The 12883-nt window shown below is 40.0% G+C and overlaps 2 protein-coding genes across 4 annotated transcripts; both read left to right on the top strand.

The window, feature by feature from the left end:
- Positions 1-619: 619 nt before the first annotated feature.
- On the top strand, positions 620-5696 carry LOC121180569 (sialic acid synthase-like). 3 transcript variants are annotated; one of them, XM_041036088.1, is made up of 7 exons: positions 620-850; positions 994-1209; positions 1424-1523; positions 2142-2296; positions 3505-3771; positions 4439-4663; positions 4710-5696. In XM_041036088.1, exons 1-6 carry the CDS (start codon positions 719-721, stop codon positions 4622-4624), a joined length of 1056 nt encoding a protein of 351 aa, XP_040892022.1. In that variant the 5' UTR covers positions 620-718; the 3' UTR covers positions 4625-4663; positions 4710-5696. The 3 variants fall into 3 exon arrangements, with proteins under 3 accessions (XP_040892022.1, XP_040892023.1, XP_040892021.1); XM_041036089.1 differs by having other exon boundaries at positions 4439-4660; positions 4707-5696; XM_041036087.1 differs by having other exon boundaries at positions 4439-5696.
- Positions 5697-6045: 349 nt separating this feature from the next.
- Positions 6046-11085, top strand: LOC121180570 (sialic acid synthase-like). The gene is made up of 6 exons (XM_041036090.1): positions 6046-6219; positions 7353-7568; positions 7646-7745; positions 8278-8432; positions 9181-9447; positions 9636-11085. The coding sequence occupies exons 1-6, from the start codon at positions 6088-6090 to the stop codon at positions 9843-9845; spliced, it is 1080 nt and encodes a 359-aa protein (XP_040892024.1). The 5' UTR covers positions 6046-6087; the 3' UTR covers positions 9846-11085.
- The last annotated feature ends 1798 nt before the right edge of the window (positions 11086-12883 follow it).

Consider the following 12883-nt stretch of genomic DNA (forward strand, 5'->3'; position numbering starts at 1 on the left):
ATTGTTGGTTTGCTAAAGTTTGATAGTACAACTATGCTAATAAAAAAGTTGAGTAAAAAAGAGAGTAAAAAAAAAAGAATGGTCCTCACGTTCATGAAGTGATCAAGTGGACGAGCTAGGAAGACTGTGCAGTGAAAGTGACAGAGAAGAAGTAATTTGCACGGAAGGTTGTGCAGTAATTTGATCACCAGGTCGGTTAGGGTCAGTTTTTGCCCGTAGACCACACACAGACTGATATTCAAAACAGGAACAGAAAACAAATTCAGTCATGTAAAGTCCTGACTTCACAATGAGGACAGTGTTTGGATGGGGCTGCTCACAACAATCAAATATCAGTGCATCTGCTTGTGAAGATTTTAATAGCAGTCAAACTTTTTGTGGATATTTTCGTTCACAAAAAAAAAAAAAAAAAAAAAAAATCCAAACTAACAAGTGTAGAAATTCAGCCATGTTGTGTGCTTGTGTGTGTGTGTGTGTGTGTGTGTGTGTGTGTGTGTGCATGTAAGCGCGTACCAGAAAACTGCATTACGTGGACATTTAGCATGTGGAGGCGGGATCCCTTGGGCCTATTATAAAAGGCACATCAGAAGATGCCACAATTTCCACTCGTTTGCTTGCCTGAGGGGAGTTCACTTTATCTGACATCTCTCACCTGCCAAGTTGTGAGATCTCTGACTCCTGTTAGCAATTCACTCATCAGCTCTCCTATATCACCAGAATGCCTCTGCAGTTTGAATTGTGTCCCGGTAGAATGATCGGAGGTAACCATCCATGCTTCATCATTGCTGAAATTGGACAAAACCACCAGGGAGACATTGAGATTGCTAAGAAAATGATCAAGATGGCAAAGGTAAATTTAAGGAGGTGAAACTGTGCTTACAAAGAAGCTGGTCATTTATTTTACATTAAATTAATGCTTTGTGCCTGTCAAAAATAATCTTTTCTTCTCTTACTTTCCTTTCTTTTATCCCCCATTGTCTTCTGTTGTCTCAGGACTGTGGTGCTGATTGTGCTAAATTCCAGAAAAGTGAATTAGAGTACAAATTCAGCAAGCGAGCCTTGGAGCGCCCCTACAATTCAAAACACTCCTGGGGCAAAACATACGGCGACCACAAGCGTCACTTGGAGTTCAGCCACGATCAGTACAAGGAACTGAAAAAGTATGCGGAAGAGATTGGCATCTTCCTCACAGCTTCTGGCATGGATGAGGTAACAAATATTTAAATCCGCACTCCGGTGACAAGGTTAGGTCTGATCAGGTTAATATTCCAGTAGACTTTAATCCGGAGTTATAGTGTAATACATTATAGCACCCTGGCTGTACCTAACTGTGTTCCTTAAGTTAAAATAGAAATAATGCAACTGCTGACAAGAGCAGAGCACATACAGTATGTTTGTGCCCTAATTACTCTGATTTCCATAGATGGCTGTGGAGTTCCTCCATGAGCTGGATGTGCCTTTCTTCAAAGTTGCCTCCTGCGATGCCAACAACTTCCCCTATCTGGAGAAAAGTGCCAAAAAAGGTATGAGGTCCTGTAGCATATAGTCTCAAATGATTCTGACTTGAACCAACATTACATGATGTGAAAAATATGTTACATCTGCCAGATGTAACATGTCCCTTTAAACTGAGCTTGATTGTTATTTGAGATTGAAACCTTTGGTACAATGCGTATGTTGTCTATTTTTGACCACACCTAGTAATGCAAATGGATGTGGACACAGGTGCAGCTCTGGCTGACTCCAGAATCAGAATCAGAATCAGAAAAACTTTATTAATCCCCGTAGGGAAATTCTTTTGTTACTTACAACTCCCAATTGAAAATTGAGAGTGTGAGGAAGATAGAGTGTGTAGTAAGAGAAAAAAGTTTCTAAAATAAATAAGTAAAGTCAAAACAAAAAAAGGTATTGTATAATGTCTTTTTTCACCCTTTACTGTCTGGTGATGAAATTTTATGAATAAAGGTTCATGCATGCTGTCAGTACGAAAACCAAGGCTGAGCTCATAAAAGTAATGATTTGACATAGAGACTTAGCTGTTAGCTGTTAATTTTTTGTAAATATGTCCAGGGATGGTGCATCTTATGACACACATCATATTTCCCTCTTACTTTGTCTTTGCACAAACCTGTCTGTGCCAGGACGTCCCATGGTGGTGTCCACTGGGATGCAGTCCATGGAGACAATACGTCGAGTCTACAAGACAGTGAAGGAGCACAACCAGAACTTCACTCTGCTGCAGTGCACCAGCGCCTACCCTCTGGATCCTAAAGACGTCAACCTCAGTGTGATCACGGTAAGATGAAGAGATAAGTGTCCCCTCCCAGTCAGTCGTCATGTCCACAGTCATCATCTCCCTGGGGTGCAGTAAAAAATAATAACTCATATCTCAGTGTCTTGCTCTATGATCTTTTGCAATAAATTACCATTACTCAGCACTGATACAGACATATAATCTCTGAATTGTTCTGCTTTTGTGTAGTACAGCTTGACCACTTTCTGTGTTAAAATGATACAGATTTTGTGCACTTGACTCCCTACAACGTGTTTAATCTCTGGTCTCTTCTGAGAGGTGAAACTGAAAGCTCTTCACACCGTGTGTGAATAAATACAAGTTCACTTTTCACTGTCTCATATCCACAGTCTCACCTTTCTGTGACTACCCAGATCACATAACTATAAATGGTCTGAACAAAGAATTTCTTCTCTCATTACCTTAAGAGTTTGACGCAATACTTGCATTTCAGGAGCTACTGTAGAGAGCAGTGAATCCCACTTTCCATATTTTGTCTAAAGACAAAAGTGTTTATAACCACTTAGAAATGGCAGCAAACTTAGTTCTGAGATTTATAGAAATGTGGGTAACAGTGCACTTTCAGACAGTCTCTCCTTGAAGGTATTCATAGTGTTGCACTAGGCTGTACACACTGAAATGTGCTTGAGAGAACCGTTCATATCCTGCTTACTTTCTTACCTCCACACACATGGCCAGTCGCTGTGTTCAGTGGGCATGTTGTTGGATTTTTGCTTTTGAAAACATTGCCAGAAATTGAAATTACCTTGATAGTTACCCTAAACAAGATCTGCAATTACTTATCATTCAATCCAGTGCCTTAAGGTCATGTGACAACAGAACAAAGTCTTGTGGACTCTGTTGTCAGGAGAACAGTCACCTCTCAACACAAACACAATCAATGCTAATTATATCTAATGATACCTTTACATTATCAAGTTATTGGAGCGTGTTCTTGTATGTCCTTGAAGACCAGTTAGACTTAATCCCCTTTAATACCCTTTTAACAAAGGGGAGGAAGGGAAGGAGGAGGAAGAGAATATTTGAATGTCGGGAAATGAACAAAAACTTCTTTACGGTTAATGCAGCAATAACATCGTTTGTAAGATCATACGCATCCATGAAAAACACATATAACAAGTGTTATACACAACACACACTATGAGCAGCAGTGGCAAAGAGATTTTTACTCCCCCTCTCTTTCCCTGTAGGAATACCAGAGGGAATTCCCAGATGTTCCCATCGGATATTCCGGACACGAGCAGGGGATCTACATCACCGTGGCTGCCGTGGCGATGGGGGCAAAGGTTGTGGAACGCCATGTGACCCTGGATAAGACCTGGAAGGGGAATGACCATGAAGCATCCCTGGAGCCCTCAGAGCTGGCAGAGCTGGTCCGAGCCATCCGGCTGGTGGAGGTGGCGATGGGATCTCCTGTCAAACAGATGTTACCCTGCGAGAAGAACTGCCATGATAAGGTTGGTTTGATTGGAGTCAGTGTTGTAGTGGAAAAGTCCAGAACCTAAGTAACCTTTACCTTGGCACAGTGACTACAGAGTGATTAAAACTTTTATGTCTTTGCAAACACATTTTATGAGTCTACAAACAGCAGAAACTGTTCATGTCCTACTGGCAGATAAGTTTTGTCTTTTACAACTTATTGAACAGAAATTGCCACTACAATGTCAAGGTTTGTTTTTTTATCTTTTATTTTTTATTTTCAGTCTTTATTCCCTTCAGTTTAATCCCTAATTCACATTGACAGAGTTATAAAAGGTACACCCACCAGAATTACATTTTGCACATGAAGGTCAGTTTACCATTTTTACCATGCATTGCACTTCACACAAATTACATAATTTCATGTTAGCATAAAATAGCAAAGTGTGCTGATTTCTTGTATACTAACTGCAAAAGCTGTATACAACAAAGATTACTGTATAGTATGCACTATATAATACTAGCATGTAATTATTAAATTGGCACACATCCATAACATAAGAAAATAACCCCAGTGATGTCATCAGGGTTTCCTCAATTTGGACTTTGAACAAAAGCCTGCATTTCAAACTGTTAACGTAACAGACATTTATAAAAACCTGTCAATGGTTTTGTTTGTTTCCTCTCTCCCTTTTTTGGTTCCAGCTGGGCAAGTCAGTGGTGGCCAAGGTGGCCATCTGCAAAGGCACGGCGCTGTGCCTGGACATGTTTGCAGTGAAGGTTGGTGAGCCAAAGGGCATACCTCCAGAAAACATGCAACAGCTGGTGGGCAAGAAGCTCAAAGTGGATGTGGAGGAGGACGACAGCATCTTGGAGAACATGATAGAATAAAGGATCCTCCACAGAGGTTGGGAGAGAGAGGCGGACAGACAGAGACAGAGAGAGAGAGAGAGAGAGAGAGAGAGAGAGAGAGAGAGAGAGAGAGAGAGGCAGACAGGTGGAAGACGGAAAGACAATGTTTGCAGTGCATGATCAGAAAGAGACATAGAGAGAATGAGAGGGAAGAAATGAGTGGAACAGAAGATTAAGTCTGTGTGTCTGGGTGAAAGAGAAAGACAAGAGGGTTGATAAATAGAAATGCAGTCAGAGAAAGGCAAATTACATTGAAGATGAACAGGTTTGAACAGATCTTAAAATGATACCACATGATGCCAATAGCTTAACCAAACAGGGTGTGTGTGTGAAATGTAATTACCAACAAACTGTAATTAACGTGGTGTTGACAAATCAGTTTACACCACCCAACTGAGAATTTTGTCAGCAGTAAAATCTGGGATGAGAAGCCACACGTTCATACTCCACGATCTGAAATTAAACCCTGTAAATGTGATGCTGGCATTTCTGCTTGTCCCCTGTATTCAAATAATAACATGTTCTCAAACTAAAAGCGAAAAACAAAGTGGAGTTGCATGGCTGCTGTGTGATTTGCACATCTTTGACAAGATAAATATGAACACGCCTGTACCAGGGAATGAAAATATCAGCTGGTAATGTCAGCTATGTTTGCATCTCTGCACTGCCACAGCCCTCTAAAAGATAAATATTTGCACCACCAGTCCCTGTCCAAACTAAGAAATGCACCACAGCTGGCTTGTAAAAGTTCCTCACTTAATGATAATATTTCTCATATGTGGTATGAACATCATCTCTGGAATGATCGGTCCCTGCCTAATTTTCCCAGCAGTGAATCATAATAAAATAGTGTGGTGTGGTTACAAATGCAAATATATTTAGGCTGTACTTGAATTATGTGCAGTGCCTATACTGAATTTGTGGGGAATGTCACAGACAAATGGTGTTCGGATTTCATGTGCAACAACTGTTGATTCCACAGTTGTGGCCCTTTCATAGTAATCAATGTTTCTGTGTTGTTAGTCTTGTAAATAAAAAAGGGTGTTAGAAAGCTTTGTATTCTAGTGTTATTTTTATTTTTGTGTAATCGTTTTCTGTCTTTTCAGATTTGATTTGGGATAGGCTTCATTTGTAAAGAAAAACTTTATTTACCAAAAATGTTGTTAGCCTCTTGTGAAATAGTCTCAGTGTCCTAAATAATGTTTTATTTCGTTTTAATGTTGGCGTTTTTACATTTTGAATTTAAATATATATTTTAAAGGAAATCCGGCTGATACGTTGACGCACAAAAGCGGAAGTCCTCCCACATCCTGGATGTGCACCGCACTAACTGCTCCGGTCGGCTTTTCTAGTCACAGCTCATCGCTCTGCGCCACCCTGTCCAGTCCTCTGCTAAATAATTACTGTCACTGGTAGTTCTTCGTTTCCCATCTGTGAACAAAATGCCGTTAAAGTTTGAGCTGTGTCCCGGTCGAATGATCGGAGGTAACCATCCATGTTTCATCATAGCTGAGATTGGACAAAATCATCAGGGAGACATTGAGGTTGCCAAGAAAATGATCAAGATGGCAAAGGTAATAAAAACCACACGAAAAGGCAACGTATTGGTTTCTTTTGAGTGTTTTCTTTTCTCCCCTTTTTTATCTTGCACACACAGAGGAACGTACTAACGTTAGAACATGAATTCCCCTTAGAAATCGACTAATATATCTTAGTCGCCACACCTTCCTCTTCTGAATCATTCATTTGAACAAGATATAAACATAACCAGTGTGTGTTTATCGAGCTTATTGAATTAATAGTTAAGTTATTATGTGCTTACTTATGCACCAGCTCCATGCAAGTGGCTTTAAAGGCTTTTTGTGAAAGGATGTTGAGCCATGTTGTAGAATGTTAAATTGCCATATTTGTGAATGGAGTTTGGTGTGCAACTTCATGCCTGGCACATAGTGGCCTTGCTAGACAACTGTATTTAAGCCATAGTACATTCCTGTTTTTGTTTATACAGTTTAACAATATAAATGAGCTAACATGTCTGATTCTCACCTTATTAGAAGTATTACTTCTGTTGTAAAACTACGTGTAATACCAGGCTACAGTATGTTGAAGCCTTAGGCTACATAAAACATGATGTCATGTCATCTGCTTTCAGTTCAGTCAAATGGGATAGGTGTGTGGAGCATACTGGCCCCTTTGGTAGTTTAGTTTCTGTCTGTTTATTTTGTTTTTAGCAGTGGGTGAGAAACTTTAGATGAAGACTTTCGGTGAACATGGTAAACATAAAAACAACAACAACATCACATCTTTTCAGAAATAAAGCAGAAAGCTTCAGTATGGCTCCTCCTTTATAATTTAAGTTGTGTTTTATTTGACAGACATTTTAATAACAACTTCCTTGTTAATAAATAAATTTCCTTCGACATTTCCTAAAAGGATCAATTTTTAATGAAGTTTCTTGAAAGCACTGCTTCTTTCAAACCCAAGTAAATGCAATAATTTATTATTAATTTATTATTGTGAACATTATTCTCCATACGTGTTGATTGGTATACCTGCCTGTAGGAAAGAAAATCACACTTTTGCATGTTCAGTATGAACTTACAGTTATATATCAGTTGCTTTCTAGTTACTGGAATCTAGAGGACGTTTGAGATAAATCATTCCTGTTCAGTATGATTTCTAAGCGTTGCCTCCTCCACCTTCACAGGACTGTGGTGCTGACTGTGCCAAATTCCAGAAGAGTGAATTAGAGTACAAATTTAACAAGCGAGCCTTGGAGCGGCCATACACCTCCAAACATTCCTGGGGGAAAACATATGGCGAACACAAGCGCCATCTGGAGTTCAGCCACGAGCAGTACAGGGAACTGCAAAAATATGCTGAGGAGGTGGGGATCTTCTTCACTGCCTCAGGGATGGACGAGGTAAGAAAGATAGAGGTTTTCATGACATTTCAGTCAGGTTTAAGTTTAAGTTTAACCATAACCTTTTCTGTCTTTAGATGGCAGTGGAGTTTCTCCATGAGCTCAATGTGCCTTTCTTCAAAGTGGGATCTGGAGACACCAACAACTTCCCCTATCTGGAAAAGACTGCCAAGAAGGGTAAGTGTGAACTGTCATAACCCCAGAAATGTTTCAAGTATGTGATTGAGTCATTAGATGTTAAATCAGTTACGTCAGTGTTAATAAGTCAGCATTAAACCAATCCAGTGTGTTTTGGGGCAGCAGTGGTGGTAGATTTAGGTAACTACGGTAGAAGGATTCAAGGATTGTCAAGTGCATTAAAACTTGGGCTCCGGCTGATCCTTGGATAATATGTATGAAAACAGTAAAAGAAGAAATGCAGAAATGTCTCAGGCCTCTTTCAGAATGAGGTATGATAAAGGAAAATATCATGATGTAAACTTCTGGAATATGCATGGAAATGTCTACAGTTTGACTCAGGGCTCTGGCCTTTATCAAAAAATGCTTGAAGCTAACCCTAAGCAAAGAGATCTTAAGCCACACGAGTCCAGTGTGTGATTCTTAACCAGTCTGGGGCTCTCTGAGAGTAGAAAAGTATAGTATAGCATTTTGCCTTCTGCTCATGTTAGACATGATGTTTATGACGCTGTTGCCCTCTCCTGTGTCTCAGGACGTCCCATGGTGGTGTCCAGCGGGATGCAGTCCATGGAGACCATGCGCCAGGTCTACAAGATAGTGAAGGAGCACAACCCAAACTTCACCATCCTGCAGTGCACCAGCGCCTACCCTCTGGAAGCTGAAGACGTCAACCTCAGAGTGATCACTGTAAATAGAATAGAATAAGAATTTGTGCAAATTAAAAAAAAAAAACACTTTATCCACTTTAGTTGTTGTGGAGACACATCCCTCTATGGGGCAAACCAGTCCAGTTTGAGTGACAGATACAAGAGTTTGAAGGTTTACCAGATGCCAAAACACTGCACAGTGGTTTGTAATATCACAGGGAACCGTGGAAGATAATCACGACGGCATTTATTTTATCTTTCATCATGATGATCTCCAAGTAAACAGATATACTGTGCTCACTTTACAAAGTAATCTACCTGGTGTGTGTGCTTGCACATCAGTCCATGTTATAATGGCAAAATATTTGTGACATGATGTCACAATAGAATTTTATGCTTAGTTTATTCATTCATATTATTTATCTTCTCAGACATTAGATGATTCCTTATAAGGTACATCCATACATTTTAAGCTAAAGCTGGAAGAGGATAATCAATTCATTTTGTCCTAATACTTTTTAAATTATTTATTTTTTTCTTTTTGAACCAGACAAAGTCCGTAATCTTGTTAATCCATGGTTATAGTTAATGAATTTGATTTCATCCTACAACCTTAAATTCATCCAGATTTCACTGAGGTCTGTTGTTAGCTTTTATGGCTAAAAGGGCAGAATTACTAAAACCACTTGTTTTCTTTACAAAATAACCTGATTATAAGATATGAGCGTCATAACGTGAAATTTTGAACTATTCCTTTTAAGAGTGTCACTTTGTCTCAACCACACCAGGAATACCAGAAGGAATTTCCTGATATTCCCATTGGGTATTCCGGCCACGAGTCTGGGATCAGCATTTCAGTGGCGGCCGTAGCTCTTGGGGCAAAGGTCATCGAGCGTCACATAACCTTGGACAAGACGTGGAAAGGAAGTGACCATGCAGCCTCACTGGAGCCCTCTGAGCTGGTGGAGCTGGTCCGCTCCATCCGACTGGTGGAGAGGGCATTGGGCAGCGGCCTCAAGCAGATGTTACCCTGTGAAAAGCCTTGCCATGATAAGGTTAGATACCGTCTTTCTTCGGGCAAATACACAAGTCAGTCTGAAGAGTTAAATGCTATTTTTAATTTTAATCTCTAATGTTTATAGAAAGTTTAAGAAACCATTGAAGCTGTTACTTTTCATAATTGTTTTCCCCTTTGTGCTGTAAGAATAATAATAATGTCACGTCCTCTTTATTTTAACACCAGCTGGGCAAGTCAGTGGTGGCCAAAGTAAAGATCCCCAAAGGAACCGTCCTCACTCTGGACATGTTGACAGTGAAGGTGGCCGACCCCATGGGAGTTGCAGCTGAGGACATCTTCCAGCTGGTTGGTAAGACCGTGACGGAGGATGTGGAGGAGGACGAGAGCGTTGTGCCAGGAGTGGTGGACAGCTACGGCAAGAGGGCTAAGTGTTGAGGATGGAAGAGAGGTTTGAAATAAGTAGAAAAAAAGGCACTTAATTTGAGAGGAAATTGTTTTTTGTTTTTTTTTTCTTCTGGGGATAATTCTGAAGGAGCTCAAGACGACACATGCAGGATGGTGATGGTAATTTTGTTGGGTGCTGCTGAGATCTCTGACTTTCACGAGTCACAGATGATCAGTAGCTGGTTGCATACTGGTACTGGACATTGCATTAGAGTCTGATAGTTTGAATATTATCACAGCTACTAAGCTCTGATAACTCAGTCTCTCCCTCAGCTCTCCATTGCCAAAGCATTTTTACATTTTCCAAAAGCCTTCTTTATAAAATACACACACTTTTTGGCTTTTTGTTAGACCTATCATTATCTTATAATAGGCTCAGTGGTAGTTTCAACACTCTGATCAGTGCATTACTACTAAACATACTTTGCACTATAGAGATTAAATGAACACTGAACATGGAGGTCAAGCTGCTACTAGTCATGTCTTCACACATCACAGAGCCTGTCAGCCCAAAAGTCAGTGTATTTGTTTTCTAACCTTCTCATTGAGCTGTCAGAGGATTGTCAACTAGCACCAGAATGGCTCTAGTCATTGAAATGTCTGGTACTGAATCAAACAGAGTTTGTGTTCGTACAGCTGATTAATGTTGCTTTTGTCATCAGCCAGACTTCTTCTGTCTTTGTTCTGGCACCAACAGTGTCCACTGACCATAATGTAAGGACGATGGAATGTTAACGTACACTTCTTGTTAACGTGGAAATCTGATGAGACTCTGTCGAGAAATCTACGATGATCTGAAAAGATGAAGCCCTCGAATAAAATATCTATATTGCCAAAATCTCTTTGAAACATTACTTTGATGTTTAGCTGGTGTTAAGCATGCATCGCAGTACTTCTATTGTTATGGCAGCTTCTTTATATATGCTTAATATTTTCTGTATAGCAGTACTATGGTTTATAATGCTATACGATTATACTACAGTGCATAATGTCTTACTTTTCTTTTGCTATGTAAAGTGGTGTGTGCGTTGTGCATCATTTTAGATCCCAAAGTGTTTCGTTTTGATCAGATGATCTGTGTGGACATGAAGAGGTTGTTCCTGTCCTGCAGAGTTCATGATGCTAAATACACACGCCTTCCTTCAGTATCCTTTGTGACCTAAGAGTCACAAAATAGCAGATGATAACGGCCCACTGTGTGTTCCAGCTCCCTACAAGCAAGTTCACATTTTGCTATGCTGAGTAAAGAACAAATGAAAACTTCTTTGTACCAAATATACAACAAGTAATGTTGTGTTTGACCACTGGATGGTGCTGTTTCTCTGTTGTCCGTATCATCACAGGCAAGCAAGGGTGTTAACCCATCTCTGACATTTCTAGGATCAGTTGAAGGCAGGAGATCATGTTTGTTGCCAGTGTTGTAGTGAACTGACACTGACATTCTTTATCTTTATCTGAATTAATGTCTAAAACATGACAAACACCACACCTTATTTCACAAAAAAAGACATACCTTTCATTAATTATTATTATTTTAAGTTACAGGGGCCACTGTTCTGGGATTAATCCTTCTCTCTCTGCATTTGAGAATCAGAGGATTTCCCCAAGATTATGCAAAGTTGTCTGTCTGACACGAGTCACTTAGGCCTCTAGTCTCATGGCTGTAAGAGGTAAGAGGTCAAGGTAAGACAAGTAAAGCTAATGAGCTGCATAGGTCGTCCTCTTACCAGCCATCTCAGCTGCTGATATCATAATGCACATCACAGTGTAGTGTGTGTGTGTGTGTGTGTGTGTGTGTGTGTGTGTGGCTCCTTAAATCTAGTTTTAAGGCCTTAACAATTTTAATTTACTAAACATTTCTAACTCAAGGTGCCTTTACACACTTGTTCCACAGCTTTTAACTATTATCACATCAGCACATGGAGTCTGTTCAGTTGTCATGGAGATGAACCTGTTGAAATGCAGATTTAGTGCCTGTAATGATTTTATATCATTTTATTTTGAGATTCCCAAGTTCAAGACTGATCTTTGTGCTTGTACAGTGCATATTCCTAAATTACTCTGAGTTGTGGGGGCCCAACGGGAAGATTTTGCCCCAACTTCTCCAATATGTTAATCTGGCCAGGCTTGATAGGCTTAGCAACAGTAACTAAGGGGGCAGGGCTTCACAAATGATCAGTTTCCCTGAGAGAAAGGAGGTAAATTCCTCCTCTCTATTCGTAGACTTGTTGTGTAGATCTCAGTGATTACCTGGGCCGTCCCTGTTCACAGATAAAGGGTCTCTCTTTCTAACTCATATATAACTTAGCAGCTATTTCAGGCAGGAGCTTTAGCCAATAAGCTGCTGCTGATCCCAGCTTCACAGAGGAACATGGCTCTATCTCTGACTTCTCACCGCCTGGCCTACCAATACCTTAGCCACTCCCACCTCTCTCTCTCTCTCTCTCTCTCTCTCTCTCTCTCTCTCTCTCTCTCTCTCTCTCTCTCTCTCTATATATATATATATATATATATATATATATATATATATATATATATATATAATGAACTGGTGCAAATTCAAAGGTTATGTTTATGTGGCCAAGGATTGGCTAATGTTTATGTTCAGTCACTGTACTTAGGCAACATCTTCGTATGGGAACTCTAACACATTTATTTTTGCAAGAGAGGGGTACTTCAAAGTTAACCTGAAACAGCTACCAAAGGCGTCTTCTGCATGCCAAGAGACTTATTTGTATTTCAAGTTCTGCATGCGATGTACCTCAGCCTACATAGAAGGAGGGTTAGGTTAGCAGGGTTGGTTATATAACAAGTTTAGGCTGTTCAGGACTTTACATGATCCTTAATATAGCAGCTAATGACCCAAATAAGGAATCCATACTGAGGTCAAACACCCTTACACCAAGCCAGGTGTCACCTCAGGCCGTGACATTGGTTTGTAATTCTACATTGTAAAAATGTAATGGCTCTACTAAATATAAAGAGAATGCAACACCTTTATCAAAGTCATTTTGGCACAGTTTGTATTT

This window comes from Toxotes jaculatrix, chromosome 4 (assembly GCF_017976425.1).
Source record: "Toxotes jaculatrix isolate fToxJac2 chromosome 4, fToxJac2.pri, whole genome shotgun sequence".
Lineage (NCBI taxonomy): Eukaryota > Metazoa > Chordata > Actinopteri > Toxotidae > Toxotes > Toxotes jaculatrix.